The 27,031-nt window shown below is 41.7% G+C and overlaps 1 protein-coding gene across 10 annotated transcripts in view; it reads right to left on the bottom strand.

The window, feature by feature from the left end:
- The window catches only part of Mapkap1 (MAPK associated protein 1), a 254,905-nt gene that overhangs the window by 129,191 nt on the left and 98,683 nt on the right, over positions 1–27,031 (bottom strand). For all 10 annotated transcript variants that reach the window (XM_041674614.1, XM_041674611.1, XM_041674617.1 and 7 more), the window contains one exon: positions 4,798–4,970. In XM_041674614.1, coding sequence (XP_041530548.1) covers positions 4,798–4,970 — 173 coding nt within the window. The remainder of the gene's footprint in view (positions 1–4,797; positions 4,971–27,031) is intronic.

The raw sequence follows: 27,031 nt of genomic DNA, 5'->3' as shown, positions 1-27,031 counted from the left end.
TGCCCAAATCTAAACAAAACTTTATAAGCCATATTTTCTGAACAAAAATTCAATAAATATGAAAAATGCAGTCTAAATTGCTCAGTCTAGTCATGTAGGAAGACTGAAGCTGTTTCAGTCAGTGCCTTCCCACTGTTTTTTCTCAGAATCAGTATATCAAATAACCAGAAAGAAAACCAAGCTAAATACCACAATTCGATCTTACAAATTAACAAACACAAGTAAGAATCAAGGATGCTAAGAATCCTCCTTTCCTTCCCTGCGGCTGGTCAGCTGCTGCAGTTTTCACAGCACAGAAGCAACTAGTTGAACAATATTCTTGTAGAAACGGTTTTCTTAACAATCAAACCAAAATTGGAGAAAAGTTCTTACATGCACCTAGCAATTTGGCCCCAGTGAATGAAGTGCTCTTCCACAGACCAGCCCACTGGGGAAAGACCAAATAAGGATCTATTCTAGTGCATCAACACTAACAGGCTGAAAAGAAAATCCTTCCCACACTGCCTGACAGGCAGGGATTTCAGAGATTTACTTTGCAGACTCAGACTGGCTTACACCAAACAGGACTAAGGAATCTGGTGTCAAAGACAACTTGCAAAAACCTCAAAGGCAGGCTTAACTCGGCAATTCCAAATGCACTGATGGGGGGAGTTCTGAGCTGTCCATGTGATGGGTACCTGGTGGAATGCACCATTGAAAGCCATGCTAACTACAGAAGTTGACAAAATAACACGAGATCACTCTAGTAGGGTCCCATGCTACACATAACCTAAGCTGATCACCTATTTGAACCTTCCTTTCAAGTTTCTTTTTAAAAAATCTTTTAGTTTGTCATCTTTTCTTTAAAAAAAAGTAAAAGCCTCTTTTCACAATTATGAAAAAATAAGGAAGCTAAATCATTCTAGATTACCAAATGAAATATATATATACATTTATAAAAATGAAAAAATTTTCATTATGTATATTTTATAATTTCAATTCTCTAAATATGTATGGCAGGAAAAGGTGTTCAGGAATGGCAATCTAGACCATGGATTTTACAATTTTGAATTTAAAAGGTTTTTCTTTTCTTTTAACTTGTGGTGAGACAAACTGAGACATTTTAAAGTTCTCCTATTTGAGCATGTTGCATCTATGTGAATAATTCAGTGTGTTGTTCTGTGCTATTGAACCAGTGACGGGAGGGATGATGAAGGAAGGAAGAAGCTAAAAAATGGAGGGTTTTTAGGTCTAGTGTTCTGTATAATTAACAGCTTTAATAAAACAGCTTAGAAAGCTGCAGGCATTTTTCTGCTTTTAGTGGCATTTATTTATGGGTGTGTATGTGCTATATGTGACGTGTATGCGACCTGTGAAGGACAAGGTCAACATCTGGTGTCTTTCTCTACAAATCTTTACTCAATGAGACCTCGAACTGAACTGGCTAGGCTGACTAGGACTAGCCAGCAAGACCCTGGGGTCCTTCTGTCTACCCTCTCGCACCCAGGAAAAAGCTGGCTACAGCAGCACACACATCAAATCCTAGCTCTAGATAGATCCAGACAAGGCTCCTGGGGCTTATTGGCCAATCAGCCTAAAGTAATAGGTGAATTCCAGGTGAATGAGAGATAGTTTCAAAATGACAAGGTGGACAGCTCCTAAGAAATGACACTGAAAGTTGTTTTCTGTCTTGTATATTCATTTGGGCATACGTAGAACTGTGTGTGTGTGTGCTTGCATGCACACACACACACACACACACACACACATCTAATAACAATTTCACCTAAGATTCTTCAAGAAGAACATTTAGTGAAAAATAAAAATGTATGCGAACATCTAATAAATATATTTATAAGTGATTTTAAAATTGAGAAATGTTTTAAACGTTTGTCCAAGTTAAGAGTTATACTACAGAAAATACTGATACATAAATGAATTTTTTTTGAGGTCTTCTATAGCTTGTTTGTTTGGATTTTGTTTTGTTGAAACAGGGTTTCTTTGGGTAGCCTTGGCTATCCTGGAACACACTCTGTAGACCAGGTTGGCCTTGAACTCACAGAGTTCCTGCTTCTACCTACTGAGTGCTGGGATTAAAAGTGTGTGCCACCACCACCCGGCCCCTTCTATAGTTTTTAAGAATAGAAAATTTTCAAAGTATAAAGACCAAAAGCTCTAAGAGGCAACTGTCTTAAGTGAAGAGATGTATATAGTGTGTCACATGGTCTCTATCAAGGAATGTGGTGGGTGATCAGGAAGCTGGGTTTACAGTTGTGTCCCTCAACACCTATGAAGCACTGGCTGGGTTGTGAGTATATCATGTGTCCTGTATGGGGACTGGTACCGTCTCTCTGCAATTTTGCAGTTGTGTTTCTCCTCTAATCATGATACCTTCCAGCATGGCAACAGGGTATGCTGGCATCACTTAACATTTAACTGTTGCCTGGCATGCAGAAAGTAGATTTTTGTTGCTGTTGTGCTTTTTAAAAAGTACTATTCTTAAAGCTTACATTTTAAATGATTATAAAGTCACAATAGGGAAAAACTGATCACATGGGAGTCCTTTAGGCAGTCTTCTCTGGAGGTGACAGCTCATGTCATTATAGTCCAGACCAAGGAAACTGACACTGGCACAACACTGGTAACAAATCTTACTTAGTTTCTTCTGCCAGCTTGTGTGTGTGTGTGTGTGTGCATGTGTATGTAACCTTCACTGGGAACAGAACAGAACAGAGAAGGTATTTTCATACATCTTCCTCCCAGATACTGTCTTTGTCTCTGAAACCATTTATGTGTTCTCTGTCTCTGTGTTTGTGTCACTTTTAATATGTTACATAATGAAATCACATGAGACACAACCTACAACCTTTCCAAAGTGACTTAGACCTATTCATGTAGTTGTAGCAATGGCTAGTTCCTTTTTTTTTTTTTTAAATCTCTGAGCAGTGTTACACTGGACAGATGCAGCATGGTATTTAATGGTTCACCTTTTGAAGAACATTCCAGTTTTTATTATAATCATGTCACTAATTCACACAGGGAAAATATAGAAAGTCATCAACTAGCAAAGAAGTAGTGCTATGGGTTGACCTGTATTCCCAAGACAATATACTAAACTTCCAGCCTCTGGCATCTAGTACAAATATGTCCGTACTCTGCTCTGCACGCGAGTCGAGCAGAACCACGTATCTGTGCCTCTCTTCTTAGCTTTTTAGACATAACCTTTCCTGCTGCTCCTTCATGTTTCACCTTTGCTGTCCCAGGATGAAGGCAGTTGAACCCCATGTTAACTCTGAAACACACCTGGCTCTTCTCAAACCTTCTGCTCTGACATGCCATTCTCTATGGATTGTGCAGTTTTATCTTGGCATTTACCCTGGGCAAAGCCCCTCACGGCCGAAGCTAGTCTCTCCTGTACTTCCAGATCTGCCACACAGTTCCACTACAGTAAGTGTGATAGGGAAGAACTGGGCACTTGTAGAGACCACTGGGTTAAAAATACCAATCCTGCCACTTACTGTGTGATTAAGGAAGCTATTTAGCCTGAGTTTAGTTTCTATTGCTATAAAATGGAGTTTCATTCAGCTCCAGTCTGCTACTCAGTAGCCATATAACCCTAGGCCAGCTGACTCACATCTGTCAGCTTCAGTGGCAACACTAGACAGCAGCTCCAGGGTTTTAAATCAAGTATTGCTCCCTTTCTTGTTCCTCATTTCTACTTCATACTGAGAAAGATCTACATCTCAGTACCTTACAAAGAACAGCAGCTGAACCCTTTGTCTAAGCTAGTGAGTATCTCAGCTGGAATGGCTCTCTATTGACACCAAAGCAATGAAGATGATCTTTACACCCAAATTTACTCGAGGAAATGGAGGGCAACATCAGAAAGAGCTTAAAAGCAACTAGGTATAGTGGTGCACATCTATAATCCCAGCACTTAGAAGGTTGTGTCAGGAAGGTCCTGAGTTTGAGGCTGGACTACACTTCACAAAGGAAGAAAACAATGAAAGAAGAGCTAGAAGAAAAAAAAATCATGTTCAAATTTAATGTCCCTAGCCCTAACTAAACTAAAGCTGACTAGATAACTCAGCTAAACATGGGCAGGGAGGAGAAATTTCCCACTGTATTTTGCTGTATCCCATACCCTACTCCTGGGAAGACAGTGAACTAGAAGAGGATGCCTATCAAGAAAGGACGGAAGCAGGGCCAATGCAGCTAAAGCAACTGTCAAAGCAGCTAAATGTGCAGGCATGGAAGGCCCACCTTCAAGCAAGGATCTTTAATATTAACCGCTAAATGAAAAATAGAGCTCAGTGATGGGAAAAAGGCAAATCACCACTGATGAAGAAAGCTGAGGTTCAGACGGTTCTGCACAAGGCAGGCAGGATCACACAATACCCTGATTGCCATCTCCTGTGGAGTGACCTTCAGCAAGTACCTGAGCCTGAGTCCTTCCTTCACAGACAGAGAGGATCAGTATACTTACCTTCATGGCTGGAAGAACAAACAGGATACCAGGAATGAAGTGGCCTGCTAAGTGACAGCTCATGGCAAGTGCTCAGACACGGGTCTACCCTCACTACCTTTCATGCTACTCTCATCCAAATAAATTCATTTCCTTGTGTCCATATCTGGAAACTTGCAAGTTTATTTTTAAGCAGACTCTGAGGCCCAAGACCTGGGGAGAACTCTGAGCTACAAGAGTGTGAAAATCTGGTTCTCTGGCTAATGTCTAGAGAGACTGATATGCCCAAGAGTGCAGATTTGATGGCTAGGAGACCACTGGGAACTAGAGTGGGCAAGAAGAGAAAGGATTACTTGAGCTTTGGCTCCCGTCCTTCGCTCGTATACTGCCAACAGATGAGCCCGATGAGGTCTTGCACCCTAGCGCTGGCCATTGTCACCACGGTCATTGGTAGCAGTCTGTCCTGGCTTGAATGCAGGGGGAGGTAGACGTCAATCTTCTTAGTTGCAGTTGTACCCACATGACCCTGTGGAGGGAGCACATGCATGAGAGAGTAAAGCACACAGCTGTGGTCTTGCAGGCACTGTGGGTCCTAGCACAACTCTGCTGGTCTGGGTCAGCACAGCCATTTCCTACCCTTTCTGCATAGTCCTACTCTAGGGTGGACAAAGTCTATATGCAGGAAGGTGAATATACTCTCCTAGAGGAACAAGTATTAGTGTGAGCAGAACTGGTACTTGAACAGACTGGTTTGTTATCAAGTCTCTGCCCCTGGAGAAGACACTAACAGAGCCTGGCATTGGTTCCCTGGTAATAGTCATGTCTCTCCTGAAGAGGCTGAAGAGGAGGCACTCACACTGGGACAAGAGCCTGTCTATGTGCCTGAGACATAGGATACTAACACCATTGGGCAGTGCACCTGCTTACTTAAGTGCCACATCAGTTCAAGGGTCCTTGATCTTTACTTACTGCTCAACCCACATGACTCTATGCACTCCCGATTCTTTCCACATACTCAGCCCTCCTCTCTCTGCATGCTCCTTTTGGCTCTCTAGGGCACTCGCACTAGTCAGCAACAAATCAAAGCTGCCTTTTAAAACATTCTTTTACTTCTATGACTCAAGCAAAAACTCTGTCTGGGGAGGGCATGCCTCCTCTGCCATTCTCTTAGAACAGGACTGCTTTGCTTCTATCCCTGTGTTTCCCCTCTCCCTAATTCTCTCTGTACCTCCCAAGTTGCCCTACTGCCCACAGTGGCGTCAAACTCATGATCCATACGCTTTGGCTGCAGTTACAAGCACATCCCACCATGTCTTCAGTCTTCTTTTCCATGATCCCCAAATACTCAAGCTCAGGTGGCCATGTAGGTAGTGCTTTCCCCACTAACACTTCCAAACTATTATTTCCTCTTTTCTTGCAAAAAAAAAAAAAATTGTTCCATTTACTTCCAACCCACACAACTATAGCTTCCTCTCCAGCTCTGTGCTACACGGCCTAGAGTCATCCCCTTTCCTCAACAGAGACTAGAGCTCCGTCTTCTTGGCTCACAATCATACTGACTGACAAACATGTCACAAGGAGAAAAGAGCACAGACAATTTAAGTTTATATTGGTGCACTTCACTGGCCCCAATTGTCCCCTACCCCAGGTTACAACAGCAGCCTCCTCATTGCAGCAAGTGGTCTCAGCTTCAAACAGCTACTTCTTTCTTTCTACTGTCTTCCTAGGAAGCTCTAGGACAACTACTGCAAAACTGAGCTTCAGTGGAGAAGAATGGTCTGTTTAGCAAACAGCAGTGAGATGACCAAAGAGAAACATGCAAAAGGATGATTTGCAATCCTACCTCATGGCATATATAAAGATCCAAACGTAAGAGGTAAAAATATAAAACTTATAGGAGAATAAGTGTTCTTGACTTTGAATCAGTCACTAATTTCTTTAAATGACACAAAGTATAAGCAACAAAAAACAACAAAAATCAATCAGTTTATCAAAAATCTTAAAATGTGTTCCCCCAAGAATATTGTCAAGAACATAAAAAGGTGAACCACAGAAGGGGAAGGAAGAACTGCAATCCATTTATTTGGCAAGGGCCTACCATCTCAAACAGGCTGAGGACTCCCACAAGGCAATATAAAAGATAATCCAATTAAGATACTGGCAAAGGATTTGAGCAGACATTTCACTGGAGAAAATATACAAGTGGTCAATAAATACATGAAAGGACACTCCATGTCATCTGTCATAATGCAAGTCACAGCCACAGAGAAGTCGTTAAATAGCCATGGTGTGCACAAACACACGTACACACACTTCCCTGAGTGCATGCACACCAGTAGAGTGCTCCTTTCTATAAGTACATTCTGGTTTTGATGTGCAGTATGAGGGAGGGACTTGACACTAAAAGCCAACCACATTACAACCTTCTTTGAATTTTTCTAGTGAGTGAATGACAATGAATAAAGTCCAAACTCTCACAGTACTGTCTGATAGATCTGGTACCCACACACCTCTCCATCATCACCCAATGCCACCACCCTTGCCTGCCCATCATGGTTTAGCTACCTTGGTCTGAACATGCTCCTGGGATGTGTATCTGAACACACATCTCATTCCTACAGGCAAGTCTACCCTCTGTTGCTGAGCAGACTCTGAAGTCGACTGAAAACAAGCAGCTCCCCAGGAATCCTCCAGGCTCAAGCAGCAGACTGGCACTGCCGAGACACCAGTCTCGTGGACCAAACAAATTCTGGATTCTTGGCTTTCCCATCAGGAAAAAGCCACAGTTGAACTATCCTAAACACAGCCTATAAACCACTCAAATAAATCCCCCGACATAGGCAGACAGACAGACAGACAGACACACACACACACACACCGCCTTCCTTATTAGATCCAGTCTATTGCTTTTACTGCTCTTCTTTACTCACTGAGTCGTCTTGCCAGTCTACCTTTTATCCTCACGTATCCCTTATCTTTCTGCAGAACTACAGCTGAGGGGTCGCTGGGCTGACTTCTCAAGATGTGAAAACCCACTGGGGATGACGACATGAATCTGCTTCATAAACTGCAGCGTGCTTCCTATGTGCAGAGCAGCTTGCTAGATGCTTTCAATTTCAGATCCATTTTGATTTCACAATCACACGGGGTACAAAGTGATAGCAACAAGCTCTAGAAAGAATACTGACTATTCTAGTAAAATCAGGTTTATTGCTCTGGCTCTATTTCATTTAATTTTTAACCTAATTCTAAGAGAAGGGTCTACCAATACTCTTATATTCCAGCAGAGAAAACTAAGGCTTCTGAGGATACAGTGTCCTGCTCAATGTACCAGAGCCACTGGAAGAACCACAGTTCAACCTGAGCCATCGTAACTCCAAAGTCACTATTCTGAATATCAACTCCTTTCGCCCCTTAGTCAGTCAGTCCAAGTGCCACTAACCCCCATTCTCAGCAGCTCACCTTTTCTTTCCCTTTGTCCTCATAAACACAATAGCTCCACCTGAGCAGCCTCCCAAAGAAGGGTCTAGATCTGCAGGGCTACTCTAGGACAGACAGGGACTGAGACCCCACCCCTACCCTCTCTGCTCCAAACTGGAGGACAGTTATTAGGTTAGCTGTTAACCCTGTTTATTTCATATGAAATAACAATAAACACAGAGATGCCTAGCAAATGAATGAAGTGTTTCATCATTTTAATCTTCTAATTCCACCCTTGTACAAATCTTGAAATTATCTTATTTTAATGAGAAAGCTCTTTCGAAAAAGCTCCAGGTGGGGCAGTGAGCTCAACTAAGAGTCCCTGTGTGGCAAGATTTAGAGAAAATCATCTAAAACATAAAACAATCTATCAACATAATAGAAAGTAATTAACTTATAAAAAATAAGGTGACCAAAGGATTAAAAGTATTCATCACACATCAAGAAAGCAATATTCCAGAGGCCTAACATCCAACTATTAAAAAGCAACTAGCAATAAACAAAGATCATGTCACACAACAATTTATGCACTCCCCAATACAGGACTGGGGAGATGAAGCCATAATTAGAGCACAAGAGAGGGCTTCATGGGAAAAGGTTCAGCTGTACCTCTCCTCTCTCGGGCATTCAACAAACAGCCACTGTAACACATGCTGGGACCTGAATATCAAGTCTATTAAACAAAGTGCTGAGCAGCCCTTCAGCAATCTCCTGGCTGCACAGTCAGGAGCACTCTAAGAAGGAAAAGGTAGGCTGACAAGAGAGCCCAGAAGCAGTCACCCTTGGGACGGGTTGGTAGAGGCATCCTAGGAAACAGCCATGCTCCCTCAGAGTCCAGAGAGAAGCCACTGTCATGTTTACAGTCAGCACAACAGGGGTGGGGCAGAGGTTCCAAGACATGGTGATTCTATGAGTGATTTTAAGTTTTTGCTTTGTATATTCTATAATGATTAAATAATAATAAGAGTAAAATTGGAAAAAAATACCATATTAACAAACAACAACAACAAAGGAGATAAAGACAGCAAGAGTAACTACCATGCAAGGCTTAAGGGCATAAGGTAAGAGAACAAAGTTCCATGTTGGAAATGCAGCCCATGATAAGGCATTAAGTAAATATTTACTAGGAACATACTATGTGGGCTAGGACTATAACACTACTGTAGCACTTCTACCTACTGGCATAGGCAAGGCCCAGAGTTAAATAATTTTTATTAAAGAAAGATAAAAATAGATGAATCCAGCTGGTGAGATACTTCAGCCAACCCGATGATCTGGGACCCACCCAGTAAAAGAATGGAATGGACTCCCTGAAATTGTCCTGAGGGCACACTGGCCCAAGCAAATGCACATAAGTAATTTCTCAATATGTAACTTAATCTTGGTTTCTTGTTTTTTTAAATAATGACTAATAGCCAACAAATGTGAAGCTGATCCAAGCTCTCCAGAACAGCCCTAAGCAGGGGAAAGAAGGCAGAGCCTCAGGTACAGATCTGAGGCAACAGAAGAGTACTTCCTCAACACAAGGGCAACCCCACACAGGGCAAGAGAAGTCCAGACCTCAGGCCTCCCAACTGAAGGCTCTGAAAATGTTTCTGGGACTTGTCATTCAGACAGGGTTCTCCGCCATGAGCTCTTCTGTCGTCTGCACACTCACAAGGCTTTTTGTATCTAGTGGGTGACTGGCTCACACAGACTAGGAACTGCTGCAACTCTTTCTTGCCCTATCTTCTACACCACTGACCCCAAAATGTTTCTCAAATCTTGCTCTTCTGTGCTCACGGCACTGGCCCAGATGAAAGCTGCACCATCTCTTGGCCACACCAGAACAGCAGCATTCCAAATGTCTTACCTCAGAAGCCCACCTTCCACAGCCCTACCTCCTTTCTGCCAACAATGAGAACTCTTTTCTCAAACCACAGCTCACTCCAGTCAGAAACACACTATAGCTCTCCACTGACTCGGTACAGCTAATAGCCTGGTCAACCAGACCCAGTGCCTCACTGCTACAACACACAGCAACAGTTCAGAGTAGAGTAGAGTTGGATCGAGGTTTGAAGATCTGCTCTGACTCTCAGCTAATCTTTGACACCTCTCAAAACCTCCGCTTTTTCAATAGACTCTCTCATACATATAACATCCACACACAATCACTGACCAAGGAATGAAAGCTTTCCTCTGTCCTTCATCTCAAATGTCTCTTCCAAGAAGGGGAAGTCCAAAATAACTGCCTCTCCTCTGCTTCCTAGTAATCCGGTTGTCAGGACCTTACAGTTTACTGTTTGCTGTATCCACCTCTGCCTTCTTTACCAGCTCAAGAGTGAATTACAGAAAGGGAACAACTGCTGTGTGTGCCTTAGGCCTGAAGTACGGCAGAGGTTCAGGGTTAGCTTGGCGAGCTGCACACACTCCTCACACCTCCCTCTTCTTTCTTATCCCGTGTAAATGGACTGCCTCTGCCACTCCAAACCACTCTCTTCTCTGAAATGTCTCCTACACATAACACAGGACCTGACATATAGCAGGTGAGGAATAATGATCTAAAACATTTCATTACACTGCAGTTTACAGAGATGAACATTATAAACATCCCACTATTGTAAGCTGCATTCTCTCAAGCATTCTTTGATATAAATATGAACATATTCCAGGTGTAAATTATTGGATCAAGTGATGAGTCTTTGTACCTTATGATACATTGGAAAGGCTCATTCTTTTGAAACCATTTTCAAGCCTATCAAGAGAATACCAACATTATGAATAAATGTCATCTAATCAATAATTAGATAACAATTGATAATGATATGTTAATAGTAATAATAATTAATAATCTAATAACTGGCTTTTCCAATCCATGTGTCTCATTAACTAAAGTAATATACAACCTAAATATATAGCCTGGCGATGGTGGCGCACGCCTTTAATCCCAGCACTCGGGAGGCAGAGGCAGGCGGATCTCTGTGAGTTCGAGACCAGCCTGGTCTACAGAGCTAGTTCCAGGACAGGCTCCAAAGCCACAGAGAAACCCTGTCTCGAAAAACCAAAAAAAAAAAATATATATATATATAAATATATAACCTATATGTGTAATGGTTGTTCTGTCTCTTTAAGAGACAAGCCACGCCCACTCCCTCCCCCATCCCCTGAGGCAGGCTGATCTTCAGCTTCCAGCCTGAGCGCTCTCTTTTTCCGTCTTCCTCTCTCCCCATTTCTCCCCTTCCCCCACTTGTCTCTCTCTTCTCCCCCTTCTGTCTCTCCCCTCTCTCTCTGCTCTTCTTCCCTTCTCCCTTCACCCTCCATAACTCCCTGAATAAATATCCAACCTCACTCTGCATGGTGTGCCTATCCATGTATCTGTCTCTCTCGCTTGCCTGCCCGCCCGCCTGCCAGTGCCACAGGGAGACCTGGAGACATGCTGCGCTGTCCCTGCTTGGGACTGCCTGCTTACAGCAGCAAACTCATTTTAATATGTCAATTGCTTATAAAATTAACTTCAAGATATATACTTTATAATTTCCAAAATAAAGAAAGCAGAAAGAATAAAGAACAACAGGCTCAGTTTCAAATATTTTTTTTAAAAAAATAATTTCATGTTAAAATAGATGGTGGTATACACCTTTAATCCCAGTGTTCAGGAGGCAGAGACAGGCAAATTCAAGGCCAACCTGGTCAACATAGACTCTTAAAAAAAACAGAAACCCCAAAACAACAACAAAATCCTGTATTTATTTTATGTGTATGGGTGTTGTGCCTGTATATATGTTTGTGTGGCTGGTGCCTGAGGTGACCAGAAGAGGGCTTTGGACCCCTAAAACTGGAGCTGCAAACAATTGTGAACCACCCTGTGGGTACTTGGAATCAAATCTAGGTCCTCTGGGAGAGGAGCCAGTGTTCTTCACTCCTGAGCCATCTCTCTAAGCCTATGCCCACCTGCCTCCCATCCACCCCCTGCCATGCACACAGACTTTTTGAAAGAAGGCTTCACTATTTATCCCTGGCTGGCCATGGACTTGCTATGTAGATCTTGCTGACCTCACACATGTGATCTTCCTACCCGTGCTTCCTGCATGCTGCTGGGATTGCAAGACTAGCATGGCATCTTAAAATCGTCTTTAATTAGGAGCTGCCCACATCAAGTAAGTCAACTGAACTAAGACTTAAGAACACATGGCTCAGTTAGGAGGGCTACTTAACAACAACCTTTCCAATAATAAACTGAATAATAGATCTCCAAACTGTTGCTAAATGTTCAATTGCTCTGCCAAGGGAAGGAAACAGAAAGGACAGACAGCTTGGCTTCTGCATTTAGAAAGACAAAAAGCAGACAACATTATTCCATTAGTCACAACTGCACAAGCAGATCATTATATGTAATTTTAATGCAGAAATAAATGTATCAGTGTATCCAGACAATTGTAATAATGCAAATTGATAAAAGGGTTACTTGTAGCCTTAGAAAGGAAACATTCTGTTTCAAAAATGGTGACTGTGCCATTCTATTGACACCTTTCTCCTTCACCTCATCAACAGACACAGAAAGGTACTCTGTTTTACAGGTGTCAGGTGAGATCTGGTATACACAAATGCTCACTTCTCTTGGAATATTTAATGACTTCCATTTGAAGAGAAGTAATATTTTCAAACAAAACCCAACATAAGGCAGATTATCTAATTATGAGAAATAAAGAGGTTCTATATAATGGAGGAAAAACTTCTAAACACCACAATTTCATGGACTCAGAAAATGAACTCATTTTTTTTACATTCAAAATAGAAGCAATGAATATGAATAGATTTTTGTATAAAATTCTATGAGAAATCCATTCAGAGCTATAGAGCTGGCGTTGTACTGCTATCTTAACCCTCAATAAATCTGGACTGCTTAAAGGCTATTAAATCAACATTTCCCAGATCTGGCACCTGTAGTCAAGTTAATTTGTCAAAAACATTTCTACAGTTTGTCACTGGACACTGTATTTTCTGACAAGCTTAAAATAAAATTGACAAAATCTCATTAATTTCCTCTGAATCACCAACCTTAGTTCCATTAAGCTTTTATTATCAAGAACATCAACTGTCACTCCTTCTTTAACAAGGTCAAGTTCTGATCTGGTGCCTCTCGGATCTTTGCCACCATAACATAAGCTGGGAGGGAGCACAGTGTGCAGTGCCATGGCAAAGATCATAGGCTGTAACTTACACCTGCACACAGTACCACTATAGTCTGTACCACTTAAGCTTTTTGAGTCATGATTTCCTCATACACAAAGCTTGACGACCGAGTTTGCATCTTCAGAACCCATGTAAGGTGCTAGGCACTGGGTCAGGCATGGTGGCACATGGCTTTAACCTCAGCACTTAGGACACAAAAGCAGACAGATCTCTGTGAGTTCAAGTCCAGTCTGGCTCACAAGCAAGCTCCAGGCCAGCTAAAGCTATATAGTAAAACCCTGTCCCAAATAAACAAGAGAAAGTTGGGACACAATGGCATAGTGCAATATGGTCAACTAATCTAGCCATTGATGATCTTCAGGGTCAGTGAGAGAGCCCGGTTCAAGAAAATAAAAAAACAAACAAACAAGTAAATAAAATGAAAAAACAACAGAGGAAGGAACCAGAGTCAACCTCTCACCTCTACATACACGCATGAGAACACACAATGCATACACTACATACACACACAATTTGAAAAGCATAGATAATAACAGTTCTAATGGGGTTTCAGAGAGAGCCTGGTACGACTGCACACAGAAGCACTCACTTCTCTGTCTGATCTACAGTTAAGGCTCATGAAATATGCATTGTCTACCATGTTTGTTATATCTTTTCCTGCTTTATAATCACAGGCCTAAAAGTTTTTATTGACATCCATAGACTTGGAATTCTTTGACACATTCTGGGCACCCCCTTTAAAACATCCTCAGAACATAGTGTCCCACAGCCTCTCCTGTAATCCTACACTGACGTGGCCCTGCCTACTGCTGAAGTTAGCCTTCTGCCTTACTCCCAGGGACAGTCTTGGTGGTTAAACTCTTTCTTTCTATTGGATATTCCTGTAGAGTCTGCCCACTCATCTTAGTTCTAGCTAATGACATCTAGACAAGCCTACTGCTGCTTTACAGCCTCCCCTTTAAACACCCATGACCCAAACTCAAAACACACAAAACCACCCCAATTACTCAGTACTGTGGAGTACACTGGCCTGCAGCCCTTTCAAGAGGACAAGACGGAACAGGGAAACCATAATATTAGAGCAAATGTAAATCTATAGTCCTAAATATGAACAAGGAAGTTGTTGCTCCAAGGAGAAATATTCTCTATTTAAAATATTTTGATGATCTGATCCTTCGGGGGAGGGGAGCCTAACACTACTGTTTTAAAAACACTGAGTTAGCCTATGAGGTTTGAGCAATAAACTTAAATAATTTTTGAAGTTAGCAAATGACTCAGTGGACAAAGGTGTTTTCTTAATAAGTCTGACAATTTGAATTTGATCCTAGGAACCATGATTGAAGGAGAGAACTGATTACTGAAAGTTATCCCCTGATCTCCATACACATGCCGTGGGCCAAAAGGTTCCCTGGCGCGCGCGCACACACACACACACACACACACACACACACACACACACACAAAATAATAATACCTTTTTTCCCCCTTACACAATGTCTTACTACGTAGGCCTAACTAGCCTGGATAGCTCTGTAAAGCAACTAACCTCAAATCACAGAGATCTGCCTGCCTGCATCTCCAAAGTGCTAGGATTAGTGGTTTACACCACCAAACCCGGCCAATAAAACAAGATTTTAAAAATATATATCAACTGAAAAAATGGCAATCACTCATGTTCAAATATAAGTTTAACATTTCACAAGAATGGGGGACACATGAGTGGTGTGGGATAATGCTCTTGTATACTATAAAAACTTGTCACTCATATTGGTTTAATAAGACACAGGCCAATAGCCACGCAGGAAGTACAGGCAGGGCAACCAGACTAAGAGAATTCTGGGAAGAAAGGCACATTGACACACTCACCAGCAAGATGCAGAGGAAGCAAGATGAGGATGCCTTACTGAGAAAAGGTGCCAAGCCAGGTGGCTAACCATAGACAAGAATTATGGGTTAATTCAAGTTGTAAGAGCTAGTTAATAATAGGCCAAACAGTTTATAAACAATATTAACCTCTTTGTGTTTCTCTAGGACTGAATAGCTGTGGGAACAGTCAGGATAAAAACTTCCATTTATAAATGGAGAGCAAATGTTTGGAAAGAATTTACATATAAAGCCTGAGAAAGCTTAAAAAATAAACAGATAAACAAAAAACCAGGATTCTAGACAGAAAAGAACAGAGTCATACACAGCTTCTTGGTAACCATCTTTGCTCTGTTTGCTGGCAGCAAGCAGAGGTGTGGCTCCTTTAAGAAAAGCTTCCTGACTCTGTTAGCAGTAAAATAAGAGGCTCTGCCACCAAACACTTACTTGGTGTTTATGAGAAGCCAGCAACAAGCTTCTTGGTGGTATAATGGACCTAGAAACTCCATAGAGTTCCGCCAATAATTTGGCCATGAAGCTAGACTCTCAGGAAGTCAAGGAATAGGTGGAGCAGCTAGCTAAAAAAGCTACCGCTTTAATCCTAGCCATGCTGCTTAGCAGATTAAAGACTCACAAGGTCAGACAAATATAGAGATATACAGTAAAAGCAGATTCAGACCAAAAAAAACCCTCTAAATGGTTTATGGTATATTTAAAAATATTAAGTAGGTTTGGGAGAGAAAAGAAAAAGGATAGAGATAGCCCTTAAAAAAGAAGTAGAGTAAGAAAAAAAGTCATGTAAAGATAGAAAATACACAGAGAATCTGGATACTTTTTGTTATTGTATTGTCTTTGAATTGTTTGACTGCTGAGGAAGGAGCAACAGCTGCAAAAAGACATTTGACTATAGATGCTGCTGGATTAAACCAAGCTCTATATTTTTTGAAAATTCCCTGACTTCAAAATTTAAGTCAAAAGATATGTTACTTTGGAGGAGAGGTTTTGCTTTTGTTTCTACAGGAAATGAGAGGCTGTGGATTCATTCTGGGTTAAGACAAAATAAGATTTGATCAAGGAACACCCCTAAAAATTTTTCCATTGGGAATAGATAGCCCAGATGATCCAACATTTCAAGCACCTCTGGTGCAGTTTCTTCTGAGTTCTGCATCCAAAACAACTTCAAGGCTGCTCATGGAGATCATCAAACCTCACAGAATACTCCAGTCAGGACTTGACCATAATCCTAAATTTTCTTTGGGTCTCCATAAGATTACCAGCACCCCCAATCATCAGGAAGTATTCTAGAAAACTATGCCTACATTCCCAAAATAATGTATTAGGGATGTTTGTCTTCGTTTAGAGTGTTGGTTACAAGTTGTTATGGATAATGGTCAGGAAAAAAGCTAAACAAAGGAGATTACATTCAGAGATCTTGTTTTGAAAACAAGGAGAAATGCTGTAGGATAATGCTCTTGTACAATGTAAAGATTTGTCACTCGTATTAGTTTAATAAAACGCTGATTGGCCAGTAGCCAGTCAGGAAGTATAGGTGGGGTGATCAGACTAAGAGAATTCTGAGAAGCTGGAAAGGCAGAGAGAAGCAGTCACCAGCAAGATGCAGAGGAAGCAAGAGAGAATGCCTCACTGAGAAATGGTACCAAGTCACGAGGCTAAACAGACAAGAATTATGGGTTAATTTAAGTTGTAAGAGCTAGTTAATAATAAACCTGAGTTAATAGGCCAAAACCAGTTATAATTAATATAAGTATCTGTGTGTTTCTTAGCAGGACTAGGAGGGACAGCACTTCCATGTACACACGAGGGAAAAACTGAAAGGGCTAACAGACTGTAACAGGAACAGCAGTCACTCTTCCCAAGCTCAATGAAGAACACACTTCCTGATACCATCAATATCTACCACGACGGTGGACTCATGCGGATGTGCTAGCCACCCCGTCCCAGGGCAGAAAAGGACTGACTGGTCTCAACTTTGGACTTGACAACTTTGAACTGTGTAAACTATGAGTGACTCTGTAATATCTCTGAAAGTCAACTTTCCTCAACTATGAAATACAGATGAGAAAATCTACTTCAAAGTAATGGCAGTCTAAAGCAAAACTGAAGCCTGTGCCAGGCCTCTGTGAGACTGTGGTGCAGCTCTGTGGAGAGGACCTGGGTTAGTGCTTGGTGTCTCTCCTGCAAGAGCTCTGCTCCTATGACTGTTGTCATCAGGGACTCTTCTTACTGTGGTCTAAGCTGCTGCTAAGGCCAAGCAGATTTCTGAACAAAGTCTCTCTGAACAAAGGCACAGGCAACAGAGAAAGGTTGTGAAGAAAAGTCACAGTGCTCTCTTCTTACCCTGACTTGGAGATGGTTACAGCATGTCCTAGGATATGAGCTCACAGGTGCAATCCATCTTTACAGCATTCTTTTTTTAAATTTTATTGATTTTTATTGACCTCTACATTTTTCTCTGTTCCCCTCCCTGCCTCTCCCCTTCCCTTCAACCTTTTTCCAGGGTCCCCATGCTCCCAATTTACTCAGGAGATCTTGTCTTTTTCTACTTTCCATGTAGATTAGATCTATGTAATCTCTTTTAGGGCCCTCATTGTTGCTTAGGTTCTCTGGGATTGTGATTTGTTGGCTGGTTTACTTTGCTTTATGTTTAAAAACCACTTATGAGTGAGTACATATGTTAATAGTCTTTCTGGGTCTGGGTTACCTCAGTCAAAATGATGTTTTCTAGCTCCATCCATTTGCCTACAAAATTCAAGATGTCATTATTTTTTTCTGCTGTGTAGTACTTCATTGTGTAAATGTACCACATTTTCCTCATCTATTCTTGGGTCGAGGGGCACTTAGGTTGTTTCCAGGTTCTGGCTATGACAAACAATGCTGTTATGAATATAGTTGAGCACATGTCCTTGTGGCACGATTGAGCATCCTTTGGATATATACCCAAAAGTGGTATTACTGGATTTTGAGGAAGGTTATTTCTTAATTTTCTGAGAAATCACCACACCTTTACAACATGGAAAGTGTCCATTTTGAATTTTCATAGCCATTGTGGGATTCTTTGATTATTAAATGCTACACAGCACTTTCCATTTAATTATACAAACAATGGCTTCCATAATGATGATAATATCAGGAAAAGGTAATTTGCATAAACTAAGCCCCATCATCTAGCAAAAGTTTACAGACCTCGTTATTATTAAATCACTTATATAATAAAATCAATATGCTTTAAAAGTAAAAATAGGTTCTTAGGACCATAAAAAAGAGTTACATGTTTTAAACTCTATCAATTTTCACAGTATAATGAGTCTTTTAAGATTTACTACCAACTTTCAACATTAAGACTCAACGGAGAAGGTATGTTTGGCTCGGTCACTAGACAGCGGAGCTCTAGCAAAGGTTACAACTGGCCATCATACAGTCCTAAACTACAGGGGAACTTCGGTACAACCCTCCCAATTATCCCATAGACAGCTGAATTTTAGAGACAGTGAAGCATTTCAGAGCAGAGCTAGAAAAATAATGAAGGAAATAATCAAGGCACATATTTTATAGAGTTTCAGTAGATTAAACATTCTAAATTTTTTAACATTAATATTCACCTTAAAATTACATCATTTCCTTGATTTAACTGGTCTTTAAGACCCCAAAATTTCTATTCAGTGCTAGGCTCATGACTGCTTTATCACCATAAGATTTGATGTTCTTCGTTGACAGAATTCAAACATTTCACTGAATCATTTTTTAGTTAAGTCCTAAGAACCTTTTAAAATTAATCTTTCAAGCACATACAGCTCATCCAAGGATGGGCTATAATTAGGCAGTCCTGCCATAAATGGGCTTACTACTTTATTTGCTCAATCAGTGTATGACTCTTCAGTAATTATAATTAATTCAAGTCCCTGATGCACCTCCTAGCAAACAATGTAAAAACATCAGACAAAATGGAAATAAATAGCCTTATATTTCTCCAATTATGACATTCACTTTCATCCTCAAAATGCATATATGTGAGATCTGGGGTGGGTCTGCTCTGTGCAAGAAAAAGCCACACAAAGAACCTACAACTCAGTGAGTAGAAAGAAAATACACTATGCTTTCCACAGAAAATACAAACATCAGTGGGCAATTGAAGATATTTTTATTTAACAGTTTATAAATGCCCAGAAACAGAAGCAGCAAGAAAAAGAGAAACCAAATTATTGTTAGGTATCTAGGATGCATTGACAATCAGTTGGAGTTACACACAAAATTTATAAAAACAAAGCAGTATCCAAAACTCTTATCAAGTCTTCACCAGTCTCCAAGAGGAAGGAAACTTTGTGTTTAAAAAGGAGGGAGAGTGGGAACCAGGAGTGCTGAGGACAGTTAGTACTGAGCACTGAAAGACAATCAAGTGTGCTGGTGCACAACTATAATCTCAGCACTCCAGAGGCAGAGGCAGGAAGATCACCGCAAATTTGAGGCTAGCCTGGCTACACAGTGAGGCCCTGCCTCTACAAAGCAAACAGAAAATGAATAAGAAATGCTGTTTACCTATTACCCATGAAACTAGGAAATGCTACATGGAGTTGCAGAACACAAGCTGGGCCAATCACTAGCTGCCAGTAAGAACACAGACCTCACTGTACACAGAATTTTGTGATCCCAATTAGCTCTTTCGCCACTGCTCATCACCATTAGTTGGGCATCTAGTCAGAGCCCTAGTATTTGCCACACATGATTTCATTTAATTCACTTCAAAGTCTGATGAAGAGCGCCTTGAAGCTAAGGAATATCGTCATGTAGGCTGTTCCAAATTCCTTATGAGACAGAGCCATAAGTTCTCCTCCCAGAGAAAACCCCTATCCCTGAAGGAGAGTTTCCAGCAAAGGGTACAGAGTGCTGCAACCACAAATTCCAAACTAGGGGTCACCACTGGAATCAGAGTAAGAAGGACAGAAGAAGGGCTGCCCCAGCTATTCAGGAAATGGAGAGGCTTCTGGTCTCCCTGCTGTTGGGCACATAGTGGAGCTGGTAATCCTATGTTTCTGGGGTTAAAATGCAAAAGAACATTCTGCTACTTAAAAAGCTGGCAGTACATTCTTTTCAGTTTTCACAAGCACTAGTAGTCCTTACAAACTCACAGGCCACAGAGATAGCTACTCTTAGATGAATAGATAAATCTGTAATTGTGAGATCTTTCTGTTATTAAGTCTGACTACCCTAGTGGCAGTATTCCCATTGCGCTCTCTTTCAGGGAGGAAAATAACAATTTGGCCCCTGGAGGGAAGAGCCAGCAGCATATGGCATCAACCTCATTCTGGCTAGGGGCTTGAAGAGGCTGTTGTGCTTCTCAAGTTGCAATTCTCTGCTGAAAAGGGAAGCCCAGACTTGCTGGCTTGCAGAAACTGTCACTGGTGCACCTGGGTCCCTAGGGTGTCTATCATAGACCCCTGGCATTATTTCTTCAAGTTCATCCTGAGGCTCAGTGAGTCGGATCTCCTAACTAAACCAGATGTAGGCAGAGTCGGGATTTTTATCTTATTAAAATAGATATGGCTAATTTGTCTTTTCAAATTCATTTTAAATTAAATTGGATTTCCTCGGAAGGCTGGTGGGTCAGTTCCCCCGCTGGAAGGCAGGACAAAGGTTAATTGCACGCCTTTCACCAGCTCTTCTGCTCTCCTGGGCAGACTCTGATAACCTGCCCCAGAGGTGGGAAGGCTTTGGTTTATTGGGTAATAATGCTTCCATTAGAACCATTTACCATTATGCCAGGAAACTTTTTTTTACACAAAACATAACAACAACAACAACATAAACCCCAAGATATGGTTGCAGTAACAAGAAAGAAATGCAATGCTGCTACCAAACTTAAGGTTAGCTCTTTCAAAACACAAAACCAAAGACACCTGAACTCTCTGGTTCCTTAAAAGGTTCCAAATGATGCAAAAGTGAATGCCCTTCTAGAGAAAACTATTCACTGGTTTCAACAGAAAATTTTACTAATGCTTTCACTTAATTTATCTCATTTTAGACTGTCTACATTCATGAAAATTTAACCTAATAACTCCCTGTTATACAAAGCATAACAAAGTATGAATACTTAAATACAATGTAAATAAAGCACTTTATCAATTATATTTCTGTATTCTAAATTAGCGACTTCACTTAGCATGTCTGCCTTGCACAGCACCACACTATTTTTCAATTAAAAGTCCAGATGTTTCAAAGGCTCCAGTAGGCAACAGCGGCTATGAGAAATGCTTTTCTCTGTATTGTAATCATCGCCACCACATCAGCTCCAGGCTGCATTAACACACTCATGCTTTATTCCAGCTCCCCTTCACACAGAGCAGAGAAGCACAGGCCTAAGAGGTGGACGGTCAGTTTCCTCTACAAACATCCCTGAGTTCCACATTCTCACATACAACTGTGGGATTTTATTGAGCAAATTTCACTGTAGGTAAACTTGCTTCTTAGTAGGAACAATGATCACTTTGATTTTCCTCCCTGGTGCTGGGGACTGAGCTCATGGCTCTGGCAAACTGCACAGCATTCAAATACCGACTGCTTCAATAATCTGATTGTATGCACATAAAGAATGAAGTACCGTACAGACACCAAACTTAGGTTCAGATGCTATTTAATGTGTTATATATGCCTGTGCCTAGATGATACTAAAAATCAACTAGAACTTTGAGTATATAAAAGCCACCCATTATTTGTTACAATTAAAGTCATTTATTCTCATTTTTAATGTCAGTGTCATCTTTTGAACAATTCAGCTTTTATCTTACTATACAAAAACAACAATTCACCTGAGCTGAGATTGAGCAAGTACAACAATTACTCTTACTCCCATTCAACAGAAAACAATAACAGAGCTGAACAGAATAAAGTTCTGTCAGTTGCAACAAAAATGCTTCTGCATTTGGTATTTCGTTAATTAAATGCCTCTTTACCCACAAACAGAAGCAAAAGACCTATGTTATAAGAGATATTCCTATGCTTGGTAAACACAGAGTAACTTGTAGAAAATTATAGGTCCTCATTATTAAGAGAAACATTAAAATATGAACTTCAATCCTAATTTTTGAGTTATATTATAAAGTTCTTTTGTTTGGACTATTCCAGGAGGAGCTGTTCTAACACAGATGCTATTCAAAAGATAAATGCCTTTACAAACGTTTCCACCTCAAAAGGGTCAGTCCTGGCAGGTACCATCTCAGCATCTGCAGACAGACAGCTTCTGCTCCTTCCTGAAGGAATCTTAGGTGGAACATTTTTAATACATCACTATGTCACTTTTTAATGTGTCCCAATCTATTAACCACATGGCAAACTAACAGGGATTTTTAAAATATGGATTTTATGGCTTTGTGCTGGTGATTAATTAAATAAATAGCCACCATTTCACAAATCATCCCGCTAATTAGTCTAAAACAGACACTTTGCATTCACTGGTATTCCTGCCATCTGAAGCTCACAGAAGGGCAGGAGCTGTGTGGCATGGCCACGTCTCTGCACTTTGGCGCCCATTGTTGCAGCTCATGGCTGGCATCCTACCCTGCCACCCAGAGGCAGAGGTGCCATCTTTGCAGGTGCTGTAGTCAGCTGGAATTTGGCTCCAGCTGCTCAGGAAAGATGTTCCCCATAATTATTCTTTTACCCTAAAGGAAACAATGGAACAACAAAGGACTCAGTGCAGCCTCCAGCTGCAAGCACAGAGGCTTCATCAGCAGGCTCAGGAGCAGGTGAGGGAGCCGGACGGTACAAACCTAGGGAGAATGCTAGGTCAAGGCGGCTTTTCTTAGAACTCAAAACATGTTATGTGATTATCATCAATTCAGATATTAAGCAATTAATTCCAAATTCCTATTAAGGACTGAGGTCACTCCCATTTGAGACTGACTGGAATTCAACCATGGTTGTTTTAGTAGAATATTTTAAAAAACAGTAATTCCTCTGAAAGCACATTAAACTGAGAAATACTTTTTAGTGCCAGAAAAAAAGAAATCAAATGGGAATGTATCAAGAATCTGATTTCCTTCAGGCAATATACTGAGTGGGTTTCCAATCTTAAAATTCATTACAGACAGAAGAAGCAGCCTTCACTAGGAAAAGCATACTACCCTACCAAAAGGGTTGCCCTCCTCCTCAGCCTTAGCAACATCTCTAAAAATAAGAGGAGGAAGTGGGGGTAGGAGAAAAGACCTGGGCCCTGAACCAAGGTGACCCAGAAGAGTCGTGCACCCTTCCTCCCCTGTATAGGATTTTGCATTTATCCTTAGTACTGCCACAGAACTAAAACACAGTTCCAGTACATTCTTGTATAGCAGATATGAGGAATCTCATGAGTCAGTGAACACCAGGGAGAGGAAGGAACCAGGCAGACTGAACCTAACACTGCACATGCTGTGCTTCAAAAAGGAAGATACAAGCACAAAACACACAACACAAAGCAGAACAGAAAAGCCACCATCTGGAACAGAGGCGAAAGAAACAACAGTCTGTAGCTCTGTACCGAGCTTGGGGAAGTGCTTCTGAGACTCTCCATGTGACAGAAATGAGAAAGAAGCTGACTGGGCATGGGATTCAACAGACTTACATTAGAATTCTGGCTTCACCACTTACTATATAATCTACGGCAAGTCTGTCCACCTTTCTAATCCTCAGTTTCTCCCATCACAAATGGTATGAATAATAGTGCAGCCTGCACAGGGAAGCTGGGAAAAAAGAGAAAAGTGTAGATGTATTCTAGCAGGCAGCAGACATTCAACAGCATCTAGATTATTAAGCTGAATCACACAAAACTGCTGGCATTCAATCATTTATGACCTACAATGACTGTAATTTCATATGGCAATATTATAGTGGCTGAGACAATCAGTATTATGAGTGAACTAGAAAAATGAGCAAAAATTCTCAAAAGTAGAATGAATCACACTCCTACCAAAGGAAGATAGTCATGTTACAAAGGTACTCTTAAAAAGTCTGCCTCTGATTCCAACAATACAGCAGCTGATATTTATTAAACAAAGCTATAGGTCCTACTATCCCATGAATGACATATACAATGACTATGTAAAAGTCTCAAAGTATTTCAATGAGGTAGTCACCAATTCTTCCTAATTTGCAAGGAAGCTTAGAAATGACGTAACCTGCCTGAGGTCACAGATGGTAGATTAGGTGGGGTGCAAGCCTGGAGCTTTTGCATTTGCAGTCATTACTTACACTGCCTCCCCACAAGACGACACTATTTACTGGATATTTAGTAAAGCTGTGTGAAGACAAACAGCAAATGACTCACAGATCAATCTTTGGCCCTTGTGAGTGGCAGAGGTTTGTCAGTGGGCCTCAGGGTAGGAAATGTTTTAGAAGCACCTGCAATGAGTCAGGGACCACCACAAGGCAACAGTTCCACTGCAGCCAGGTCATTCTAGAACAGTGCTCCTCTCTGGCCACAGTGCTATTCAAAAAAAGGAAAAAAGTTCCCAAGAAAAAGCGTAAAGTTTTCATCAAATAGTCACTATGTTCTCAAATGCTACATGCAAGCCTTTCACTATGGCAAAGGCAGCGAAACTTCTTGTCTGTTTTTCATTTGTGTGCGTATTCCTCTCTTACTTCCTAAATCCTTAAACTGACAATAGAGAGGAAAAAGGCACTAACAGTGGAAAGTTAGGCATGGTGGCATAACATTTAACTCAGCACTTGGGGGATTCAAGGCTAGTCTGTTCTACATAGTGAGTTCCAGGCCAGCCACAGCTATATAGTGAAACCTTGTCCAAAACACAGGGGCAGTGAGAATTTAAGTCAGAGAAAACTCAAACACTATGCTTTCAAAGCCAATGTAAAAAGGTTTTTTGGACTGCCTTTGAGGCACCCCAAACATCCAAAAATAAAGAAGATGTCTACTTGGCTGGAAAGCAGAGACACTAAATACAGACCATTCCTTCTGCTTTCCAGACAGCACCTGATAAAGAATCTGCAGTGTTCATACCACACAGCCCCTGGTCTTCTGAAGCCCTGCTCAGGGGTTTCCCTGGGGTTTCCTTTGCAACAATTCCAGCCGGGACTCTGGGAGGAACCCAAATAAGCTGCTTTAACCTTCCCTTAAACTGATATTTCCACAGAGGATTAAGAAAACATTTCAAATAAGTCAATTTCCTCTACTGAAAACCAATGTGACAATAGTAGTGCCAAGAGAAACACACAAAGACTATGATTAAGACGTACCTCTCTTGTTTCTGGGCATGTGAGAGACAGAGCAGAAGTTTAGATGGAAGCAGGCAACGTAAGTCCTCCTGTTCCCAATAAGATGCCCAACTAAGTAGTTACAGAGATCAGATTTTAATCAGTTGCAGCAAAGCACAGGGGGAAAGCCTCAGCTTTGCTCCTAACCAATGCCCAGAGTTGTGTATCTCTGCATCCCTGCTGACTACATGTGTCCTAGTGAAAGCCATCGATGCCTCTTTTTCAGTAGAGTACTTAATGAACTCTGCTTACTTTTTGAACCAGGGAGAATCAAATACCTACCTATCATTGAGGTTCCTGTGGAAGAGGGCAAGCATCCTTGGGCACAAAAAGAGGGAACCCTCTTTGGCCCAAAGGAACAGGAATGCCATGCTCCTCAACTACATAGACAGCACTCCAAAACCAGCCAAAGCTGAAAATATCCTGAAAGAACTCCCTAAAAGCCCAGAAAGGCAGACAGCACCAGGCTTTGTCTAGACTCCCCAGCACCTTGCCCTCTGCCCACAGTGCTGTGCATCCTCCTCTAGACTCCCCAGCACCCTGACCTCTGCCAACAGTGCTGTGCTTCCTCCTCTAGACTCCCCAGCACTCTGCCCTCTGCCCACAGTGCTGTGCATCCTCCTCTAGACTCCCCAGCACCCCGCCCTCTGCCCACAGTGCTGTGCATCCTCCTCTAGACTCCCCAGCACCCCGCCCTCTGCCCACAGTGCTGTGCATCCTCCTCTAGACTCCCCAGCACCCTGCCCTCTGCCCACGGTGCTGTGCATCCTCCTCTAGACTCCCCAGCATCCTGCTCTCTGCCCATGGTGCTGTGCATCCTCCTCTAGACTCCCCAGCATCCTGCCCTCTGCCCATGGTGCTGTGCATCCTCCTCTAGACTCCCCAGCACCCTGCCCTCTGCCCACGGTGCTGTGCATCCTCCTCTAGACTCCCCTGCACCCTGCCCTCTGCCCACGGTGCTGTGCATCCTTTCACTATGTTGCACAGAGACTTAGGTGATTATCTGCTGGGTCCTATGAGTCCTTCTAGCAAATCAGTAAACTACAGGGTGGTCTTGGGGACTGAGAATAGATTTAACTTCAGCTAGCCTCTGCACTGACCTCCCCAGTGTTGGCACATGGGCATATATCATCCAACGTAACAAGGAGAGACTATCTGTGGGTTACTAACATGGTCTCTCATCACAGTTACTGCTGCCATTTCCCACTATCAACTGCTTATACTCCCAGCAACAGAAACCAATACTGATTCCCCAATACTGGATCATTTCTCAAGGAGATCAACCAGTCATTTGGTGGCAAGTTGATGGTGTGAATCCCATCCCCACTGATAGGCTTGGGCAGAGAGTCAATATATTCAAACACTGATTTACCTTTCTGACAGTAATGCTTAAACAAGTCTCAGTACGTCAAGATTACAGCTGAGACAGAATACTGTGTAACTCTTAAGACTAGGAAGGAGTTGTAGTAGCAAACTGCTGTGGAATCCCCTTGACACATCACATGCCAAACTACCCAAAAGCTGGGCACCCAACAGAGTGACTGAACATCCCCTTGAAGATAAAGATGTGCCACTAGCTCACAGACAACACCTTGTGAGGCCAAGTGGTAACAGGTAGGACTAAAAATCAACAACTGAATACTACATCCCCAGGAGACAAAATATGTGGCTCTAGGAACTGAGGGAAAAGTAAAAATGGTCCCACTTGCTGTCACTCCCTGTGACCTACTTGAGGCACCTGTGCTTCCTGTCTCTACACACTGGGGCCCTTTTGATAAGAGGAGCCTGATTTCCAAGGGGATAATAGGCTTCCAT

This window comes from Microtus oregoni, unplaced genomic scaffold, assembly GCF_018167655.1.
Source record: "Microtus oregoni isolate MIOR12 unplaced genomic scaffold, Mior012 000025F_ref0000491, whole genome shotgun sequence".
NCBI classification, from domain to species: Eukaryota; Metazoa; Chordata; class Mammalia; order Rodentia; family Cricetidae; genus Microtus; species Microtus oregoni.
The sequence above is the reverse complement of the archived record's forward strand: the minus strand, read 5'-3'. Positions and strand labels throughout refer to the sequence as shown.